Source organism: Suncus etruscus, chromosome 1, assembly GCF_024139225.1.
Source record: "Suncus etruscus isolate mSunEtr1 chromosome 1, mSunEtr1.pri.cur, whole genome shotgun sequence".
Taxonomy (NCBI): domain Eukaryota; kingdom Metazoa; phylum Chordata; class Mammalia; order Eulipotyphla; family Soricidae; genus Suncus; species Suncus etruscus.
Genome location: NC_064848.1, coordinates 184,322,471 through 184,343,106, shown reverse-complemented (window position 1 = coordinate 184,343,106; position 20,636 = coordinate 184,322,471). Strand labels below are relative to the sequence as shown.

Genomic DNA, 20,636 nt, shown 5'->3' with positions numbered 1-20,636 from the left:
CCCTGGCTCTGTTTTTTCCCCTTTGGGGGTTCTCAGGAGCAAGCTGAGAGGCGATGCATGGCACCTACAGGTAAACAATCTTCTTATTAAAGCGAGAGGGCGAGTGTCTGGAGAGGCCTCTGAACCAAGCCCAGAGCTTGCCTAGCTCCGGGAGGCAGTCCCAGGGGCAAGCAGGTGCTTTGAGGAGCTTGGTTTAACTGCTTGGTTTAACAGCTCTGCCCCCCAAGTTCCCTGTAAAAGGTGGAAGTGAATGTGGACCGGGGAAATGGGGCTCCAGAACCCAGCTCGCTTGTTGCTCTTGGGACAGGCTTCAAACTCGGAGTCACTGCGGAGAATCCAACCAAGAAAAAGCCACTGTCTTTCCACTATCCAACTCATCAAAGATCAAATGGGCAAATATCTTAGTTTCCCTCATATTTCTCATCTCATATTTCCCTCCCAGCCACCCTCCAGTCACTAATAGTTGCTGAGGTTTTTTTTTAATGTCTTTTTTTTTTTTAAGTTTTTTTGGGTCACACCCGGCTCGTGCTCAGGGGTTACTCCTGGCTATCTGCTCAGATATAGCTCCTGGCAGGCATGGGGACCATATGGGACACCGGGATTCAAACCAACCACCTTAGGTCCTGAATCGGCTGCTTGCAAGGCAAACGCCGCTGAGCTATCTCTCCGGGCCCTTTTTTTTAATGTCTTAATGTCTCTACATCACTCATCTTCAGGATGTGCTGAGAAAGCCTTTAGACTCCCAGCTGCCCCTAGTCCGTCACTGGTCTTAGCCCCTTCTTGTTCCTGAAGTACTTTGAAGGTTTTTGTTTTTTTTTTTTTTTTTTTTTTTTTTTTTTTGTGGTTTTTGGGTCACACCCGGCAGTGCTCAGGGGTTTTTCCTGGCTCCAGGCTCAGAAATTGCTCCTGGCATGCACGGGGGACCATATGGGATGCCGGGATTCGAACCGATGACCTTCTGCATGAAAGGTAAATGCCTTACCTCCATGCTATCTCTCCGGCCCTTTTTTTTTGTTTTTTGACCATGGAAATAGTCTTCTGGTTCTTTTCTCTTCTTCTCACCACCCATGACCCAGACAACCTCCTTACTCTGCCAATCTCTGTCCTTTGATACTTATAGTCAATCCTCTTACTACTTACTACCTGATTTTCCTTCAAACATTTTTATTGTTGTTTTGGGGCCATACCTGGCACTTCTCAGTGCTTACTCCTGGCTCTGCACTTAAGCATTACACCTGGTGAACTCAAAGGAGCATATGGAATGTCGAGGATCGAACCCAGTTGGACACATGCAAGGCAAACACACAACCTGCTGTACTATCGCTCTGGTCATCTTGAAGGTTTAGGTATAACCCTAAAGCAAGATGTCAATAAATCAACAAAATAATTTTTTAACTTTTTCAGACATTACAAGTATATTTGGGGGCCAGTGGTGTGGTAACAAGTGCCTTGCCTAGCAGACTGATGCAGTAACACTGTTTGAACACAACCACCATAGATGGTTCCCTAAGTAGTGCCCCATGTGGTCCCAAAACTAATAATAACATATCTGCTACAATATATTATTTTAATATAATAAAACAGTAAGGGAAGAATGGAAGGAATTTAGAGGGGAAAATATCTGTAATTTTCCTCTCCTTTATATAGAAATGTTCTTTTTTTGGGGGGGTGGTCCACCCTGGCTACTTGGTGGTGCTTGGGGGCTACTCCTGGCTCTGTGCTCAGGGAATCATATGTAGTGCTAGGGATGGAAATGTTCTTATTTGGGGGGGGGTTCACCCTGGCTACTTGGTGGTACTTGGGGGCTACTCCTGGCTCTGTGCTCAGGGAATCATATGTAGAGTGAGGGATGGAATCAGGGTTTGCTGTATGCAAAGCAAATGCCTTAACCCCTGCACTATCTCTCAGCCCCAGCAACTTCATTCTTGACCTCTAAGTAATAATGGCTTTTTGATCAATATAATCATAACGTATAAACAATTTTCATTCTGTGTTTTGCTCAGCTGACATGGCATGTACATCTTAGTTATGGCCATGCAGACATATTTCTTGTTGTTTTTTCCCCCAGTATCCCATATTTATTGTTTGTAATGGTGTTTCTATGTGTATTCAGAAGTATTAGTCTAAGTTAACAGGTTTCCCATAGAGGAAAAGTATGACTTGACCCATTTCCTGTTGTTGGCAATGTAAAATTGCTTCCAACGCTTCTATTCTGTAAATAGCTCTAAAATTAAAATATCTAAAATAGCTCTAAAAGTACTCTTTGGGAGCTGGAGTGATAGTACAGTGGTCAGGGTCTTGCTTATGAGTGACATGAATATAATCCCTAGCACCCCATTTGCTCCCCTGAGCCTCAACAGGGGTGATCCCTGGGCACAGCTGGGTGTTACCCAAAACAAAACAAAAAAAACCTTAAAATGCTCTTTTCATTGATACTTGAGGGCTTGGGTGTTTTGTTTTGTTTTTTACTACTTTTAAGGGATAATTTTCTTAAATCTTCCATCCAGAACCATGATTATGAGGTTCATAAGAAGGGAAAGCATGTGGCTTTTTGGTGACTTATTTATTTCGATCACTGTGCGATTTCCCAGGGGATCCCAACACCTGGGACTGCTCCAGGCGATGTGCAATTATAGCAGCTTCTCCAGAGTCCTGCTGTCTCTCGAGGATCCCTTCCCCACTGCCCTCAAATGTGCTCACTTCAGTCATGAATTTAACTTCCCTGCACTTCCCTCACCTTTCTCTCCTCCCTGTCCCCAAACCGGTATTGAGAGTGGGAGCCCCTCATCCAGAGGCTATGTATAAACAATTTCAAAAGGGGGCTTAGGTGAGTACAGTTCTCTAGACTTTCCCAAGTCTCTACCATCTCCTTGAAGACTCAAGAGCATCCTCATAAGAGAGAGGATGAAATTATTAAGTCAGCCATGGACATCTCTATGCATCTCTGCCTAATGACAACAGCCACATCCCACTTGAAGCAGGGACAGGGCATCGTGCAGCTCCCCAGTGTAACCTGAGACTGAAGAAACAGCCCATTCTCAGCAAGTTCACAAGGACTAAGGCCTAAGAAATCTGGCCCAGAGAAGTACCCAGAGAAGTACACTGGCTCCCCTCTACTATAGCTCCTATGTACCATACTCTAGAAGAGTGTTTCTCTTCATCTCTGGGAAAATTCACAAGAGACCAAACTGACCCTGAAGTTGTCCTCTGGAGTTTTGAGTCCTCTCGGTTTGTTTTCTTTTCCTTGCCCAAGTGATACGAATAAGTCATGGCTCTTTACGCCAGCCTTAAAGAGAAAACACAGTAGTTGAATTTGGTTTGCTGGGACTTAGGTGATAGTACAGCAGGTGGGGCACTTACCTTACATGCTACAACTTGGGTTTGACATCCCCCCAACATTTTCTATGATCACCTGAGCTCTCCAGGAGTGATCCCTGAGCACAGAGCTTGGAGTGAGCCTTGAGCATCACCAGATGTGGCCCCAGAACAAAACAACACAAAATTTAGTTTGCTCCCACTGGAGCCCAGGAGCTCTAAAAAGAATGAGTCGTAGGGGACCTACAACACACTTATGGCCAATAGGACAAGTGCCAGATGTCTCATGCCAATGACTTTCTGCTTTTATGGCAGCATCTCTGGAGTACTGCTATTTCTCAAGGATCCCTTTCCCCAAGAGTATTGGCACTGCCCCATCTCTTCCCCTTTTCCTTCCTCTCAACTTTCTCCTTACTGTTAAATCCCCCCCAAGACTAAACTCTGCTGGCTTCTCTCCCCATTGCCTGTGAAAGAATCTATTGATCCCTGTTGCCTGCCATGGCCTGCATCCTGGTTCTGGTCTGAGGAAACATGATCTAATCAATGTTATTAAGTTAAGCAGTAATTGCCAATAGAGAGGACCATAAGCTGCTGAGAAATATGCAGATTGTGGTCACTTTTTGAAAAGCAGACCCCCATGTTTCATGCTAGTAGCCCCAGAGCTGAGTGATGATCCCCTCTTCAGACTTGTATCTGTACCCCAATCCCTAGCATTTCCTGCTGTCTTCTAGATGCAGAAGCTCAATAACAATTGCCCTTCTGCTATTACTTTCCTTAGAGTAGCATTTAGAGATAAACACTTCCTTCTTTCTTCCTCTATTTTTGGAGGTCTTTGGGTTTTGTTTTGTTTTTGTTTTGTTTTCGGGGGCCACACCCAGCAGCACTCAGGGGTTACTCCTGATTCTGAGCTCAGAACTCGCTCCTGACTCAGGGGACCATATGGGATATCAGGGATCGAACCCGCATCCATCCTGGGCAAGCCACATGCAAGGCAAATGCCCTACCACTGTGCTACCACTCTGGCACATTGGGTGTCTTTGGCCACAACTAGTAAAGGGGCTAGTTGGAATGAGGGGTGTTCCAGAGTCCATGCGATATTGGGATTGAACCAGGGTTGGCCACATATAAGAAAGGTCCCTTAACCCCTATACTATCTCATCAGATCCTCTCTGTCTCTATCTCTCTGTCTCTGTCCTCTGTTTCTCTCTCTATTTGTCTCTCTCTTTCTCCTGCCTCTGTGCTCAGGCGTCATTCCTAGTGGGGTTCGGTGCCAGGAATTGAACCCAGGTCAACTGTGTGCAAAGCAAATGCTTTACCTACTTTCCTATTTCTTCATGACACTATCAACCCCCCCCACTTTTATTTTTAGTGCCAGCCTTAGTTCTCAGTCACAATGCAAGGTCTGCCCTCCACTGCAGTGCCACTTCCCTGGCCCTGCATGTACATTTCCTTATGCCCACATCACTTCTCTATTTGGCCCCTGCTTGGCTCCACAGACATCTGGTTTGCCCATCCTCCTCCTGACGCTCTTTGGTCTCCAAGCAGCAACGAGCGAGAACAGAAACTGCCTCCCCCAGGGCTGGACCAAAAGCCTTTTAACATCCTCATTTTAAGTCCAAGCATTTGTTCTGCCAGCCTTGCCAGCCTCACTTAGCTCTCCCAAACTTCTCCCCAGATTTGACAATTCCTTTCTCTTTTTTTTTTTTTTTTTTTTTCCTTTTTGGGCCACACCCAGTGACACTCAGGGATTACTCCTGACTTTGTGCTCAGAAATCACTCCAGGCTTGGGAGGCCATAAGGGATGCCTGGGGATCAAACCGAGGTCTGTCCTAGATTACTGCGTGCAAGGGAAATGCCTTACTGCTTGCACCACCACTCCGGCCCCAACAATTCCTTTGTCTTACCTTGAGTTCCCAGCCACTCTTCTGACTAACGGCTGGTTGTCAAAAACAGACTGGCTGCATTGAGAAATCAAAGGAGCTGGGAGCAATTCAAAGGACAAAGCCTAAGAGAAACACAAGAGCAGAGGAGGATGCTCAGGCATAACTGAAATTCTTGTAAGTGGCAGCAGATTTGGAGGGAGTGCAGGAAAGATTCTGGAATCCTGCGGCCTGGATTTAAATCCCATGCTTGGGGGTGGGAGAAATTAAGTACAGGTTGGAGCATCTGTGTCTTGTATCCTCTGACCTGGGCTGGACTCCCTGGCACTGCACCACCAGGCGTTAGTCCTGAGCACAAAGCCAGGAACTGGCGCTGAATACCTCCAAGTGTGGCCCCCTAAACTTTTAAAGTCAAAAATAAAGTTCAGTTCTGCCACCACCTACCATATTTTCCGGCGTATAAGACGACTTTTGAAACAAAAAAAAAAAGTCAACCGAAAATCGGGGGTCGTCTTATACCCCAGTATTCCCGAAAAATGTTTCAATATGCTTCTAAACAAAAATTGTCTGAATATTGCCACAAAATAAATTTTCCAACTCGATCCTGCACCAATCACTGCAAGGCTGCTCGGATCGACTCTCTAACTCAGCCAATCCAAACTGGCTTTTTATACATACAAATTAGACAATGTTCTGTACCGAATCTACACTGTAAAAAGCCTGCTCAGATTGGCCAGAGTCAGAGAGGAAGTCTATTACAGTATAACCTCTGAACCTTTGCTTGTTGTGATTGGCTCACTGTGGTACATACAGTTGCAGCACAGGAACGTTCTGTCTGATACAGCGAATATAGGCCTAAACCTAGGTTTTAACTGCAAAATTAGGGAGTTGTCTTATACGCCCGATCATCTTATACGTCGGCAAATACGGTAATTGTATGACTTCGTTCAATTTTCATTTATTTTTATCTTTTCTTTTTTTTTTTGAGGGATTGACACTCCAGACTTCATTCTTTAAGAATCAGTTCAGGGTATAGAAGGTAGGAAGTTTGCCTTGCACACAGCCAACCTGGGCTTGCTCCCCAGCACCTGCCAGGAGTAACCTGAGTGCAGAGCCAGAATTAAGCCCTGAGCACCACTGGATAAGACCCAAAAACAAAAGAGTGGGGGTGGGGAATCAGTTAAGGTCCAGAGAGATAGTTGATGGCCTCCTGGCAGAAGGCCCAGGTTTGGGCCCGGAGAGCTAGCACAGCGGTGTTTGCCTTGCAAACAGCCGATCCAGGACCTAAGGTGGTTGGTTCGAATCCCGGTGTCCCATATGGTCCCCTGAGCCTGCCAGGAGCTATTTCTGAGCAGACAGCTAGGAGTAACCCCTGAGCACTGCCCGGTGTGACCCAAAAACCTAAATAAATAAATAAATAAATAAATAAATAAATAAATAAATAAATAAATAAATAAATAAATAAATAAAAAGAAGGCCCAGGTTTAATTCCTGGCACTATCTATAGTTCCCAACACCACCAAGAGTGACCCCTGACCACTGAGACAGGAGTAAGCCTTCAGCACTAACAGGTGTCACTAAATAAAGGGGAAGAGAGAGAGAGAGAGAGAGAGAGAGAGAGAGAGAGAGAGAGAGAGAGAGAGAGAGAGTATCTCACCCACATCATTTTCTTTAAATTTTTTTTTTTTTTTTGTGGTTTTTGGGTCACACCCGGCAGTGCTCAGGGGCCACTCCTGGCTCTATGCTCAGAAATTGCTCCTGGCAGGCACGGGGGACCATATGGGACGCCGGGATTCGAACTGATGACCTTCTGCATGAAAGGCAAACGCCTTACCTCCATGCTATCTCTCCGGCCCCCATTTTCTTTAAATTTAGCACCCATTTTGGTGGTGGGGCATTGGTCTCTAGGAACCATGTGGTGACAGAAATTAGACCCAGTACATGCAAAGCATGTGCTCTATATGTTGAGCCTGCTGAGCTCAATTGAAGTACTCAGGAGTCACGACTGGTAGTACCCTGCAGTGCTAGGCATCGAATAAACCCAAGTTCCGCGTGCAAAGTAAGCACTCCAGTCCTCTGAGTCACCTTTCTGGCTATCCTGTTACTTGGTATTTCTTTTCATTTGCTTCTTAATCTTTCAACGATATCTATATTGTTCCAGGGCTCTTGTTTGGAATGTAACTAACACATTTTCTAAGCTCTTTTTTTTTTTTTTTTTTTTTTTTTTTTTTTTGGGTTTTTGGGCCACACCCAGCGGTGCTCAGGGGTTACTCCTGGCTGTCTGCTCAGAAATAGCTCCTGGCAGGCACGGGGGACCATATGGGACACCGGGATTCGAACCAACCACCTTTGGTCCTGGATCGGCTGCTTGCAAGGCAAACGCCGCTGTGCTATCTCTCCGGGCCCACATTTTCTAAGCTCTTAAGGAATTCTTGAATATTATAGTTGTATTTAATTTTGAGACCCACTTCTCATGCATTTAGAAGAAGGAATATGCAAATAGCCACAGAACCACAGAACCAGGACCAAGGGCCCAGCTTCCTGTAGCCTCTGTTTATCTTTCCATTATGCCGGTGGGTGGGTGAGCAATATGGACATATATTCTGGAGAGTTTAAAAAAGACTTAGCGTGAGGCCAGAGATATAGCATAGCAGTAGGGAGTTTGCCTTGCTTGCAGCTGACCCAGGAGGGACCTGATTCGATTCCCAGCAACCCATATGGTCCCCTGAGCCTGCCAAGAGGGCAGAGTCAGAATTAACTTCTGAGTACTACTGTGTGTGGCTCAAAAACCAATCAATCAATGAATCAATAAAGTTTTTAAAAAAGACTCGGGGGGGCCGGGCGGTGGCGCAAGAGGTAAGGTGCCTGCCTTGCCTGCGCTAGCCTTGGACGGACCGCGGTTCGATCCCCCGGTGTCCCATATGGTCCCCCAAGCCAGGAGCGACTTCTGAGCGCATAGCCAGGAGTAACCCCTGAGCGTTACCGGGTGTGGCCCAAAAACCAAAAAAAAAAAAAGACTCGGGGCTGGAGAGATAGCATGGAGGTAGGGCATTTGCCTTGCATGCAGAAGAACAAGGTTCGAATCCTGACATCCCATATGGTCCCTGGAGCCTGCCAGGAGCGATTTCTGAGCGTAGAGCCAGGAGTAACCCCTGAGCGCTGCCGGGTGTGACCCAAAAACAAAAAACAAACAAAAAAAAGTTAAAAAAAAAAAAAAGACGTGGGACCAGAAAGATAGCATGGAGTTAGGGCGTTTGCCTTGCATGCAGAAGGACGAGGTTCGAATCCCGGCATCCCATATGGTGCCCGAGCCTGCCAGGAGCGATTTCTGGGTGTGGAGCCAGAAGTAACCCTTGAGCCCTGCAGGGTGTGACCCAAACCTCCCCCCCCCAAAAAAAAAGACAGTGGTGTTTCCAGTGAAACAAACATGATAAAAAAAAAAACAAAAAAACTATCTTCCACTTTTTTTTTCGGTTTTTGGGTCACACCCGGCAGCCCTCAGAGGTTATTCCTGGCTCTACGCTCAGAAATCGCTCCTGGCAAGCTCGGGGGACCATATGGGATGCCGGGATTTGAACCACCATACTTCTGTATGCAAGGCAAATGCCCTACCTCCATGCTCTCTCTCCAGCCCCCTTCCATTTTTCTTAATTACAGAAGAAAATTCACTTCACTTTTCCAAAGTGAATATTTTAGATACGAAAGGGCGTGGGAGGTGGTGGCAAAAACTGCTGTTTCCTTTCGGTTTAGAACTGGGGTTTGATTTTGGGTTATCCAAGCCAGAAATGGGCCGCTAGACAGCAAGGAAATGACCTTCCTTTGCCACCAGGGGGCGAGATGGAGTACTGACAGGGCTCGGTGCACTGGCTAGTTGGAAACTCAAATGTCTCATTTCCGGCTCTGAAGGATCTTAAAACTTAGGTTCCAGACTCTTCCTCTCCTAAAGGGGCTGTAGATGGGTGGAAAATGTTTTGTGCAACTCTGGGATAACATGGGTGTTCTTAAACAAGAAGAATAATTTAAGAAGGTTAAGACAAGAACAATAGGTCTACCAAATTCTTTTTTTTTTTTTGCCTTTATGTTTTGTGGTTTTGGGGTCATACTTGGTGGTGCTCATTGCTTACTACTGACTCCTGCTGAGAATGGTATTGAGGGACCTCGGCTGTGAAAAGGCAAGCACCTTACCTGCTTTATTGTATCTCTGGCACTCAGTCTTCATGTTTTAGCCAATTTTTTTCCAGTCTACCTGTCACAGCCTAGACTTTCCATTCAGTCAATAGAAACATATATGCCATGAAGAATTCTTACTCTCTCATCCTGGGGCTTTCTTCTCTTCCTCCATAGCAATAAAAGGTTTTCTTACATTCTGCTTTTTGTGTTTTTGTTTTGAGTGTTTTAAGCACCCCAGCGGTGCTCAGGGGTACTCCTGGCTCTGTGCTCAGAAATTATGCCTGACAGGCTTCGGGAACCATATGGGATATTAAGGATAAAACTAAGGGTCAGCCACCTATCCTCTCTGCTGTCTATTACTTAGGCCCCTCTTACAGCCTGCTTCTCATCTTTTGGTCCCTATTCCCCTACTAGAAGCAGTCCTCTGAAGACTTCTAGGAACTAGCTCTCAGAATGTTCAAAGTAGATGGAGGAAGAAGATATGCTATCCTCTCTGCTATCTATTACTTAGGTCCCTCTTACAGCCTGCTTCTCATCTTTTGGTCCCTATTCTCCTACTAGAAGCAGTCCTCTGAAGACTTCTAAGAACTAGCTCTCAGAAAGTTCAAAGTAGATGGAGGAAGAAGATATGCCAGTAAGACTTATGATTGCTGCTTTCAGCTTGACCTTATTGGCTTCATTCATATATGTCATAAAAATAAGCAAACAGTAAGTAAATTTCCTATTTTCTCTGCAGGATCACCAGGAAAATAAAATTTCCATATATCTAGAAAAGTACATATACTTTGGGGCCAAAGACATAGAACAGGGGATAAGATGTTAGTCCTGTTTCTTCCCCAATATTTACTGTGCCTATGCAAAAAAAAAAAAAAAAAAAAAAAAAGTGGGGGAAACACCAAACCCTGCCACTCCAGCATTCCTTTTTCTTGTTTTGTTTTATTTGTTTTTGATATTATTTTCCTTCCCTTTTTTCTTCCACTTTTTTCTTTCTTTTTCACTCTTGTGGATATTATTTGGTAATTTTTTTTTTGGCTGGGTGCATTTTTTTTTCTTGGTAGTTGATACCAAATTTTTCTTCTCTTTTCCTTAACCTTTTTATCTCCAACAGAATCGCATAACTTGAATCATTCAGCCTCATAAATTGAGGGGGGGAAATGATGATACCAGGTCCAGTCATATGAACATGTAGTGAAAATAAAAAATGATCAGACTTGAACACCAAAACCAAAGTCAATGACAACAGAATAGATACCTAATCTACAACAAACTGTAAAGTGGAGACCAGTTACACTAGTATTCTGGGGTGGTAAAGGAGGGAGATATGGGAGACATACTGGGAACAGGAGTGGAGGGAAGACAACATTGGTGGTGGGAAAGCCCTTCATTCATTGTCACTATGTACCATAAATAATTCTGTGTAATGTGCTTCAGTCACAATAAAAATTAAAAATAAGGGGCCGGGCGGTGGCGCTAAAGGTAAGGTGCCTGCCTTGCCTGCGCTAGCCTTGGACGGACCGCGGTTCGATCCCCCGGTGTCCCATATGGTCCCCCCAAGCCAGGAGCGACTTCTGAGCACATAGCCAGGATTAACCCCTGAGCATTACCGGGTGTGGCCCAAAAATCAAAAAAAAAATTAAAAATAAAAGATGTTAGTCCTGAATGTAGCCAACCCTGATTCCAGAACCACATATAGGTGTCCCAAGACCTGTCAGAAGTAATCCCTGAGTTCAGAGCCAAAAGTAAGCTCAGGACACAACTAGTATTGTCAAAACCAAAGCAAAAACAAAGATGTGCACAGCTACTTCAGGCAGGATAAAATAAGGTCTTTTCAGCTTTCTGTTCAAGACATCCTTTGAAGTATAAGCACAGAGCTTAAGGATCTTTAGCAAACTGTGAACTAATAAGAGGGAGATGGGGACACTCAAATAATCAAGCAGTTAAGAAATACTACTGCTTGCTAGTGGCTGACCCAGGTTTGATTCCTAGCACATTATATATTTGGTCCCCGAATTCTCATCAGGAATGATCCCTGGGCTGACCAGGAATAAGCCTTGAGGATAGCTAGATGTAGCCCAAATCCCAAGCTCAAAAGGTCAAGGAAAAAAAAAAAAAAAAAAGAGTACCACATTCACACATTCACTGGGAACAGTATGAATTTTGCTGGAACCAGAGAGATAGCTCAAGTTTTGCACGCAGGAGGCCTGGGTTTGATCCTGGTACCTACCACATAGTCTTAGAGCACCTCTGGGAGCCACCCCTCAGCATAGAACAGGAGTAACCCTTAGTATCCTGTGTCCCTGGGTATTCCCCTGAAGCCTCATCACCCCCCCATTCTTCCTAGGTAACTTGACCTTACCTGCAAGACCCCGCCCATTTCCTGGGAGGGGTCTTGGAAAGGGTAGATAAGGCTTTGACCAGAGGGGATTAGGCCCTTTTGGTCTTTTGCCAGCATGGAGGTCAAAGGGAAGATGGCTGAAAGAAGTTAAGATGCAGGGCTAGCTAAGAATGGCTGAATGCTTAAAAAGTTATGATATAGGCCACACATGTGGTGTAGGGCATGAATAAAGTTGATGCTTCCTGATACATGTCTCTGGATGAGTCTGATTCCGTCATTCAACTAAACCTGGGACCCGCCAGCTGAATGGGGATTACGGAGCCACGTGGCCTGGGATGGCAGAGAAAGATCCCTCCCCATCCATCCACCTCAATCCAGAACCATTGTTCATTATTTAATTCTACATGCCCCCAAACCAAAAAGAAAACTTGCACTCTAATGCCATATTTTGTTCTACTAAAACCTTTAGGAATTCTACAACATACAAGTCACAGATCAAGCGCATGCCCTGACATTTTCTCCACAACATTCAATACATTTCTAGCAAAAAGATTCTAGATTATTGGGGCCTGAGCAATGGCACAGTAGTAGGGCGTTTGCCTTGCAAGTGGCTGATCCCGGACAGACCTGGTTCGATTCCAACGTACCAAAGGTTCCCCAAGGGGCAATTTCTGAGCACATAGCCAGGAGTAACCCCCTGGGCATCACCGGATGTGTCCACCCCCAAAAAAGATTATGGATTCAATTTCTGGGTCTCTCACTGACTATAAGGATGAGTGGGGTGAGCTAATGAGAAACTGAGTTTTTTTGTGCCTCTATGAGATAAGAATATTAACATTCATTGATGGGGATAGAGTTAAAGATTGGTTTAATATTTCTAATGTTCTTAAAGGAGCCGTTGGTTGAAAATAAGAGGGGCAGGTGAGACAGCCCAGTGGATAGGTGCTTTCCTTGCTTGAGGTTAACCTGGGTTCAAATTCCTGGCACAAGCCAGGAGTGAGCCCTGAGATCAAAGCCAGGAGAAAGCCCTGAGCACAAGCGTGTGAGACCCAAAAACAAAACAAACAGAAAATAATGGGCTACATTATAAAATAAAATATAAGTCAGGGTGGGTTATATTAAATAACTTAGTGAAATGTCTGCCACTGGAGCTTAGTAATGTAAGATCCCGCCTCAAAGATAAGATACTTTTTCCTTGAGTTCAAATTCCAACGGGAGACTAGAAGAACTTCCTAGCAAGAGGGTGAGAAATAACAACTGAAAAGTAAAAGAACTAGAGGATGGGAAATGGGGGTGAGGATATTTGTGCTGGGCTAGCAGGAAAAACAAAAAAAGGTCTTTCTGGAAGGTTTCTGCGGCAGGAAGAAATGGAATTGGTGAAGGACCCAGTGGCATAAGAGAAAGCAGAGGAGAAAGGTGTGCTGGTCCCAGGGTCCCAGGGTCAGCTGTTTGGGGCACCCAGACTGGAGGCCTGGAAGTGAGTATATTGGGCGGGGAAGCAGGGAGAGCAGGGTTCAAGAAAAAGGAGAGGGAAGGGAGGAATGAGGAGCTGGGAAAGGAAGGTTCTTGCTGGGGGGGCCAAGATCCCAACCTTGGGGTGTTGAGGATAATTATGACGGGGTTTAAAGGTGTTTTAGGTGTCCACTAGTGTCCGTGGGGAGGATGGCACGCGATCAGAGGGGTGCAGGAGACGCAGCTGCGAGTGGGTTCTGCAACCACCAGGGAGCCCCAGGGAGCGTGGATGGAAACGGGGCACCGTGGAGGGGGAAATCGGGGCTGGCAGAAGTAGGTGTTGGGGGGTGAGTTGGAGAGGGATTGGCTAGGGGAGTAAGCACTAGGTGCCAGTACTGGGTTTTGGGGTTCTCTTACCTAAATCCTACGATTCCTTCCCCCCCTTGTCGCCCCGCAGGGCGGTCAGTATCGCTGGCTCGCAATGCCAACCTTCGCGCCCCACCTCGCTCTGGCAAACGGCCCGACCACCCCCTGATTCCCGAACCCCGACTCCTCCTAATTTGGGGTGCCCAGATTTGCATATAGGTTTTCTAGACCTTCGATTGGCCCCCACCGTGAGCCTCCGGCTTTGTCCAAATAACCGCCCCCGAGCTCCGGAGAGCGAAGCGCTGGCTGGAAGTTGTCCCGGGAGACGCACACACACGACGCGGCCGGCCGCGGGGCGCGAGTACCGGGTCAGCGCTGTCGGGGCGCGGGCGCAACCGAACTAAGAAGCGGGCGGGGATCCGAACGGTTTGGCAGCCCCCCCGCCCAGCCCAGCTGGGTTGGGGACATTTAGTCCTCGGTTTTCTCCCCAGGAGGGGAACTAGCCAAACTAAATGTTGGAAGCACCGTTCCGAGAGCTTCGGATTGCGACCTAAAGCAGGTAGATTGTTGACGGCGTAACCTGGACAGCTGCGAGGCTTGCAGAGGTTTAGTTTGCTTAAGAATAAAATCCTCCGGAGGGCCATAGCGGTGGTGCAAGTGGTAGGGTATTTGCCTTGCATGCACTGACCTAGGACAGACCTTGGTTCAATGCCCCCCGCATCCCATATGGTCCCCAAGTCAGGAGCGATTTCTGGCCTTATAGTCAGCCAGGAGTGACCCCTGAGCATCCAGGTGTGGCCCACCCCACCCCCCAAAAGAAAAGAAAGCAAAAAAAAAATCCTCGGGGCCAGAGCGATAGGGCATTTGCTTTGCAAGCAGCCAACCCCAATGGACCTCAGTTCGATTCCCGGCAACCCATATTGTCCCCCGAGCCTGCCAGCAGCGATTTCTGAGTGCAGAGTCAGGAGTAGTAACCCTTGAGTGCAGCCAGATGTGACCCAAAACCCAAAAATAATGATAGCAATAATAATAATAACAACAATAATAAAGAATAAAACCCTCCAGAAGTGATTTCTGAGCAATGTCGAGTTGTCTCCCCGTCCCCAAAGACATAGATCATGGAGGAGCGACAGTACAGCTAGTAGGACATTTGCCTTGCCTGAGGCCCACCCAGGTTCACTGTCCTTAGTCCCAAATAATCCCAGAGCACTGGCAGGAGTAATTGCTGGAGAGATGATACACCGTGTAGTACACTTTTCTTGTACATGGCCGAATCAGATTCTATATGATCTCCCAAGCACCATCAGGAGAAATAATTCCTGAGCACTAAGCATAGTATCCCCCTATGGGGCAAAAGGGATCCTGGTTATACCATTAACCTGTCAATTAAAGAGGACACCCAAAGGCAGGGGTCCTTGACTTCTGACAAGAACGTCTTGATTTTTCTCTTACAGGTGGAAAAACAGGATTAAAAATAACTGTTTCTATTCCCAGCAAAACCCAGATCCTGCCCTCTGGCTGCAAAGGATTGGCAGTGGAAGCTATTTCTGCTATATATGTGCTGTTGGTGAAAGAGCACAGAGAGGATGGATTGAAGCTCCTAAACATTCACGAAGCCAAGAATTTTTGTGGTCGATGCCCTTCCTCCTTGTTAAGAATGTTCTGGATCTGTCATTTCTTCCTACTGGAACAGAACTGTTTCCTAGAGAGGGATTGGAAAGTCCCAGGGGTAAGACTGGGACAAGGGGCCAGAGCAATAGCACTGCAGGTAGGATACTTGCCTTACACAGGGCTGACCCAGGTTTCATCCTCAGCATCGCCTATAGTCCCCCAAACCCTCCAGGAGTGATTCCTGAGCAATGTCGGGTGTGCCTCCCCCCCCAAAAAAAAGACACAGATCATGAGTGTTGTTGAGGGGCAGAACTCTTTTCTGTCACGTTAAGGGGAAATATAGAAGACAAACCTAGAATCCAACGACTAATGGCTGAGACAGGATCCCTAGCTCATGTAGAATGTGCAGGACATAGCCAGAGAAGCATTTTTTCAAATTCACACAGGGGTACTACGCCTCCTGCTTGTGCTGAGGGCTTCATTCTGTGATCAGTGAAGAAAAGGCAGGATTGCCTGTCTCCAGATGCTGAAAGGAATCTAGTCTGCATGTACCTTATGTGCATAAAGCAGAGCTCTCCACACCAGATTATTTAAGCATCGAGTCTCTGTCCTTGGACAAATGGCAAATCCCCCAAATTGTGTGAACCAGGATATATCCCTACTCCATGAAGCCTTAAATCTTCTTATTAAGCAGTCCATAGAGTTTAATCACTAGCTGTTTGGAGAGGGCCTTACTACTTACGGATTCTTTTGGTTACCTAAAAATACATCTCGTACCCTGACATTTGGGACCTAAATTAGTAGAATTAGTTTCCCTTCTGCAACTTCCACTGCTGACCCAGGAGGGTGGGGACAAAGGCAGTACTGCCCAGAGAGCTCACAGGCACCTGAAAGACCCAAGGTGACAGCATCAGCAGCTGTTCCAGAAATTTCCTCGCGATTTTAGCCTCCTCCACCAGGCCTTGGGCTATCCTGCCTCTCCCCCAGGGAGGCAGGGGACCACCATCAACTGGCCACCCGGCAGATGCTTTTCTAAGACCAACTGGCCCAGTTCTTTTCCCCTCCCCCCAAACTCCCCCTACCAATCTGCTCGACCAAGCTCCCCGCTTAGTTATCAGGTCCCTCTGGAGTGATATTGTGATGGAAATGAGGGAGAGGATGCCGGAGGGAGACACAGAGATTTACGGTTTCCAGAGGGCTTCCATTAAAATCCCTGACAACCGGTTATTTATGAGAGCAAACTGCAATGGGAGCTAATAGGCCAGAGCCTGGCACTACTGTCCCTTCAGGGGCGAGGACAGGAGTGAACCCAGGGGGAAACCCGGGGAACTGGCCCTGCTGGGAAGCCAAGTAGCTTTGACCCTAGTCAAGCATCCCCTCCAGGGCCAGAGAGTGACAGACTGGATATCAGAGTACCCTTGTGATTTGTGCCAGCAAACTAGAAAGAGAAGACGCCTGTGGTAAATAGTGAGGAATTTGGTGGGTCCAGACATGAATGGCTGAAGACATGAGTTGGGATTATTTTTTTAAAAAACTAACAATATTTTAGAGGCCAGAGCGGTGGCACAAGTAGTAGGTTAGCATCTGCTAACCTAGGATGGACCGAGGAGGTTTGATCCCCCAGCATCCCATATGGTCCCCCAAGCCCGGAGCAATTTCTGAGCGCATAGCCAGGAGTAACCCCTAAGTGTCACCGAGTGTGGCCCCCTCAAAATAAAAATCTAACAATGGGGCCCGGGGAGATAGCACAGCAGTGTTTGCCTTGCAAGCAGCCAATCCAGGACCAAAGGTGGTTGGTTCGAATCCCGGCGTCCCATATGGTCCCCCGTGCCTGCCAGGAGCTATTTCTGAGCAGACAGCCAGGAGTAAGCCCTGAGCACCACCGGGTGTGGCCCAAAAACCAAAAAACCAAAAAAAAAAAAAAAAAAAAAAAGAAAACTAACAACGTTTTAGATAATAATTTTACTTATATATGGACTGTGTGTGTCCTTTCCTCTGAGCTCCAATTCAGAGTACGTGACAAAAAGGAAAAGATCAGACTGTTTTCACTTTGTTCCTAAGGCAGCCACCTGACTAAATAAATAGTAAGACAACACCAAAATCCTCCAAAATCTCTTAGCACTACAGTTAACATGTAAACTCTATTTCAGTTTGAGATTCTGTAAGGCCCTTAATGAGACATAGAGGACTGGAGAGATAATACAGTCGTAAGGTGCTTGTAATCATGCAGCCCACTGGGGTTTGATCTCCAGCATCCCATATGGTCCCCTGAACATCATGAAGAGTGATTTCTGAGCACAGTAACCCCTGAGCGTTGCAGGATATGATCCAAAACAAACTAACAAACATCAAACCAAAAATGAAATGGGGAGGGGTGCTGGTAGGGCATTTGCCTTGCATGCCAGATTCCATCCCTGTCATCCCATATGTTCCCCCTCACCCCAGCTTACCAGGAGTAACCCCTGAGCATTACTGAGTGTGGGTTCAACATTAAAAAAAATAATAGGGGCCGGAGAGATAGCATGGAGGTAAGGTGTTTGCCTTTCATGCAGGAGGTCATCAGTTCGAATCCCGGCGTCCCATATGGTCCCCCGTGCCTGCCAGGAGCAATTTCTGAGCGTGAAGCCAGGAATAACCCCTGAGCACTGCCGGGTGTGACCCAAAAACCACAAAAATAATAATAATAATAATAATAATAGCAAGTTTTCTGGCTGCTGGTATAGTAGCAGGTACGTATCTTGAGCTCTTTCTTTATGCAGAGCAATTTGGATGCTGTAGGAACTGTACAGACACATGTTTTTTTTGTTTTTGTTTTTGTGGTTTTTGGGTCACACCCGGCAGTGCTCAGGGGTTATTCCTGGCTCTATGCTCAGAAATTGCTCCTGGCAGGCATGGGGGACCATATGGGACGCCGGGATTCGAACTGATGACCTCCTGCATGTAAGGCAAACGCCTTACCTCCATGCTATCTCTCCGGCCCCTGTACAGACACATGTTAATACACACATAACATGTAGCAATAGGAGCCTCTACTTTCTAATTATCTTTTTATTCTATTTGTGGGGGGGGGGGCATCCACACACCAGGCTCAAGGCTCAGGAATTACTCTTGCTCAGGGCTTGTTCCTGGCTCTCCGCTCAGGAATTACTCTTGGCTCAAGGGACCATATGAGGTGCCAATAAATTGAACCTGAGTTGGCTGTATGCATGGCAAATATCCTACCTGTTGTACTACAATTCTATTTTCTCCTTTTTTTGTTGTTGTTATTTTTTTTTGTACTACAATTTTTTGGGGGGGTCATACCTGGCAGTGCTCAGGGGTTACTCCTGGCTGTCTGCTCAGAAATAGCTCCTGGCAGGCACGGGGGACCATATGGGACACTGGGATTTGAACCAACCACCTTAGGTCCTGGATCGGCTGCTTGCAAGTCAAATGCCGCTGTGCTATCTCTCTGGCCCCTGTACTACAATTCTGGACCCCTTGTCTTTTCATTCTTCTCAAAGTGCTTACAGCATCCCTCTCCCACAAACACTTGTTTTAGGTTGATTAAATATATGTATGGATATGAAATAGTATGTTATATACATGCTTTCATTTAGCATGTCAATGTTACTTTGGTAAAAATAGTAAATATATTGGAGCCGGAGCGATAGTACAGCGTTGGGACATTTGCCTTGCATGTGGCCGACCTGGGACAGTTCCAGGTTCAATCCCAGCATCCCATATGCCCCTCCTCCCAGCCTGCCAGGAGAGATTTCTGAGCAGAGTCAGGAGGAACCCCTGAGCACCACCAGTTGTGGCCCCAAACCCAAAAATAAATAAATATAGTAAATATAGTCAAATTCAAATAAGTCCCAAAGCAGCTAAATATATGCAGCATTCCTTGTTGGTTATTGAATAATTTAAATAAGTAATATTAGAAAATGCTGATGTGAATATGGTAGAATCATATGTAACGAAAAAGAATGAAAACATTTTGTATTTGTTAATGTTTTATCATTGGAACGATAACACAGCAGGTAGAATTGCCTTGCATGCAGTCAGCCTGGATTCAATCCCCAGCATTCCATATGGTCCCTCAAGCACCACCAGGAATGACCCTTGGGTGCAATCAGGTGTAATCCCTGAACACTGCCAGGTGTGACCCGAAAACCAGCCAAACAACCAAAGACTTTTTATCTAATATCAGTAATTGAGAAAATGTAAAAGCTATGAATATAAATATTTCAAGTGGATATTCGTAAACATTACAAATTAAAGAAACGTTCTTAAAAAAAAAAGGCAAAAGCATAATCTCGTAGTTATTAAAGTGAACACATTAAAACATTTCATCTCACGGGTTGCAGCAATAGCCACAGTTGATAGGGCATTTATTTATGCCTTGAACATGGCCAAACCTGAGTTCAATCCGTCACCCACATATGGTCTCTGCTCTGAAACCTGCCAGGAATGAACCCAGAGTGCAGAGTCAGAAGTATTCCCCTGAGCAACGCCAATTGTGACCCCAAAACAAACAAAATTAAGGTTCAATAGAGGGAGCTTTCTGGAGAAGAACTGAAGGAGCAAAATGGGGGTTGAGTTGGTTGGCTTTGGGTGAGTGAAAAAAAGGGCTCTAGAATGAGGGTGTGAACATGAACAGGCCAGACAGCTGCCCTGTAGGCTTAGGGCAAAAGCCAAAGGCCGGGCTCCGTCAGGCCAATACTACGAGTCCCAGCAAGCCCCGCGGCGGGGGCGGAGCCTGTCGACCGTTAAAACGTGGTAGGCGTGGCCAGGAGGCCCCGCCCCTTGGAGTTTTCAGCCCCGCCCCGCCCCGTCCAGGCCATTGCTGTTGCGCTGCGGCCCAGCTGCTACCCCTGGTGAGTGAGTGAGTGAGTGAGTTCCTGGGGGGCGCTGGAGGCCTTTGGGGCCCGCGGGGTGCGCGGGTTCTGGCTGCCAGGGCCCCGGGCAGAGGGAAGTGCAGCTGGTTTCGGTTCCCACTTTCCACCTTTCGAGGTGGGAGAAATGTTTCTGGAAGCCCCCCCTGGGGCCCCTGGATGGCTGGGCCCTTTTCTCCCCAGCGGGGCCTGGTGGGGTTCCTGGGGCCCGGGGGGACCCGAACCTCGGCCTTGCGTCACGAGGTCAACCCTCCCCGAGCTGCCTTCCTCGCCCCTGGCCCCCCCCACATCGTCTTAATCCCCTTGAAGGCCTACTAGCCCTGCCTGCCACACACACACACATACCCAGACTTCTGAATTTCTCTCTGGGCCTCAGTTTCCCCGTCGCCCCCCCCAGGCCAGGATCTATCCCCCCAAGTTCCTGGGCTGAACTCAGGCCTTGCTGGCCGCTGATAAGAATGGAGCGGTGGCAGGCCGTGGCCCTTTGCTCAACACCCTCTTCAGTCCTTTATTGGGGAGCGCTCTTGTGCACTCCCACCACGCTCACATCGGGGTTTCAGCCCTGCAGGGCCTTATCACTATTTTGTTGTTGTTGTTCCTATTCTTTGGTTTCTTGGTTCTGCTACAAATCAA

At 46.8% G+C, this 20,636-nt stretch overlaps 2 protein-coding genes across 2 annotated transcripts in view; one reads left to right on the top strand and one right to left on the bottom strand.

The window, feature by feature from the left end:
* Positions 1-14,162, bottom strand: part of TTLL6 (tubulin tyrosine ligase like 6) — a 46,027-nt gene extending 31,865 nt beyond the window's left edge. The window contains 2 exon segments of the mRNA XM_049766112.1: positions 13,581-13,918; positions 14,028-14,162. Coding sequence (XP_049622069.1) covers positions 13,581-13,918; positions 14,028-14,162 — 473 coding nt within the window.
* Positions 14,163-19,956: 5,794 nt separating this feature from the next.
* CALCOCO2 (calcium binding and coiled-coil domain 2) overlaps positions 19,957-20,636 on the top strand; it is a 42,001-nt gene continuing 41,321 nt past the window's right edge. The window contains 1 exon segment of the mRNA XM_049781789.1: positions 19,957-19,985. The gene's annotated coding sequence lies outside the window, so the exon portion shown is untranslated.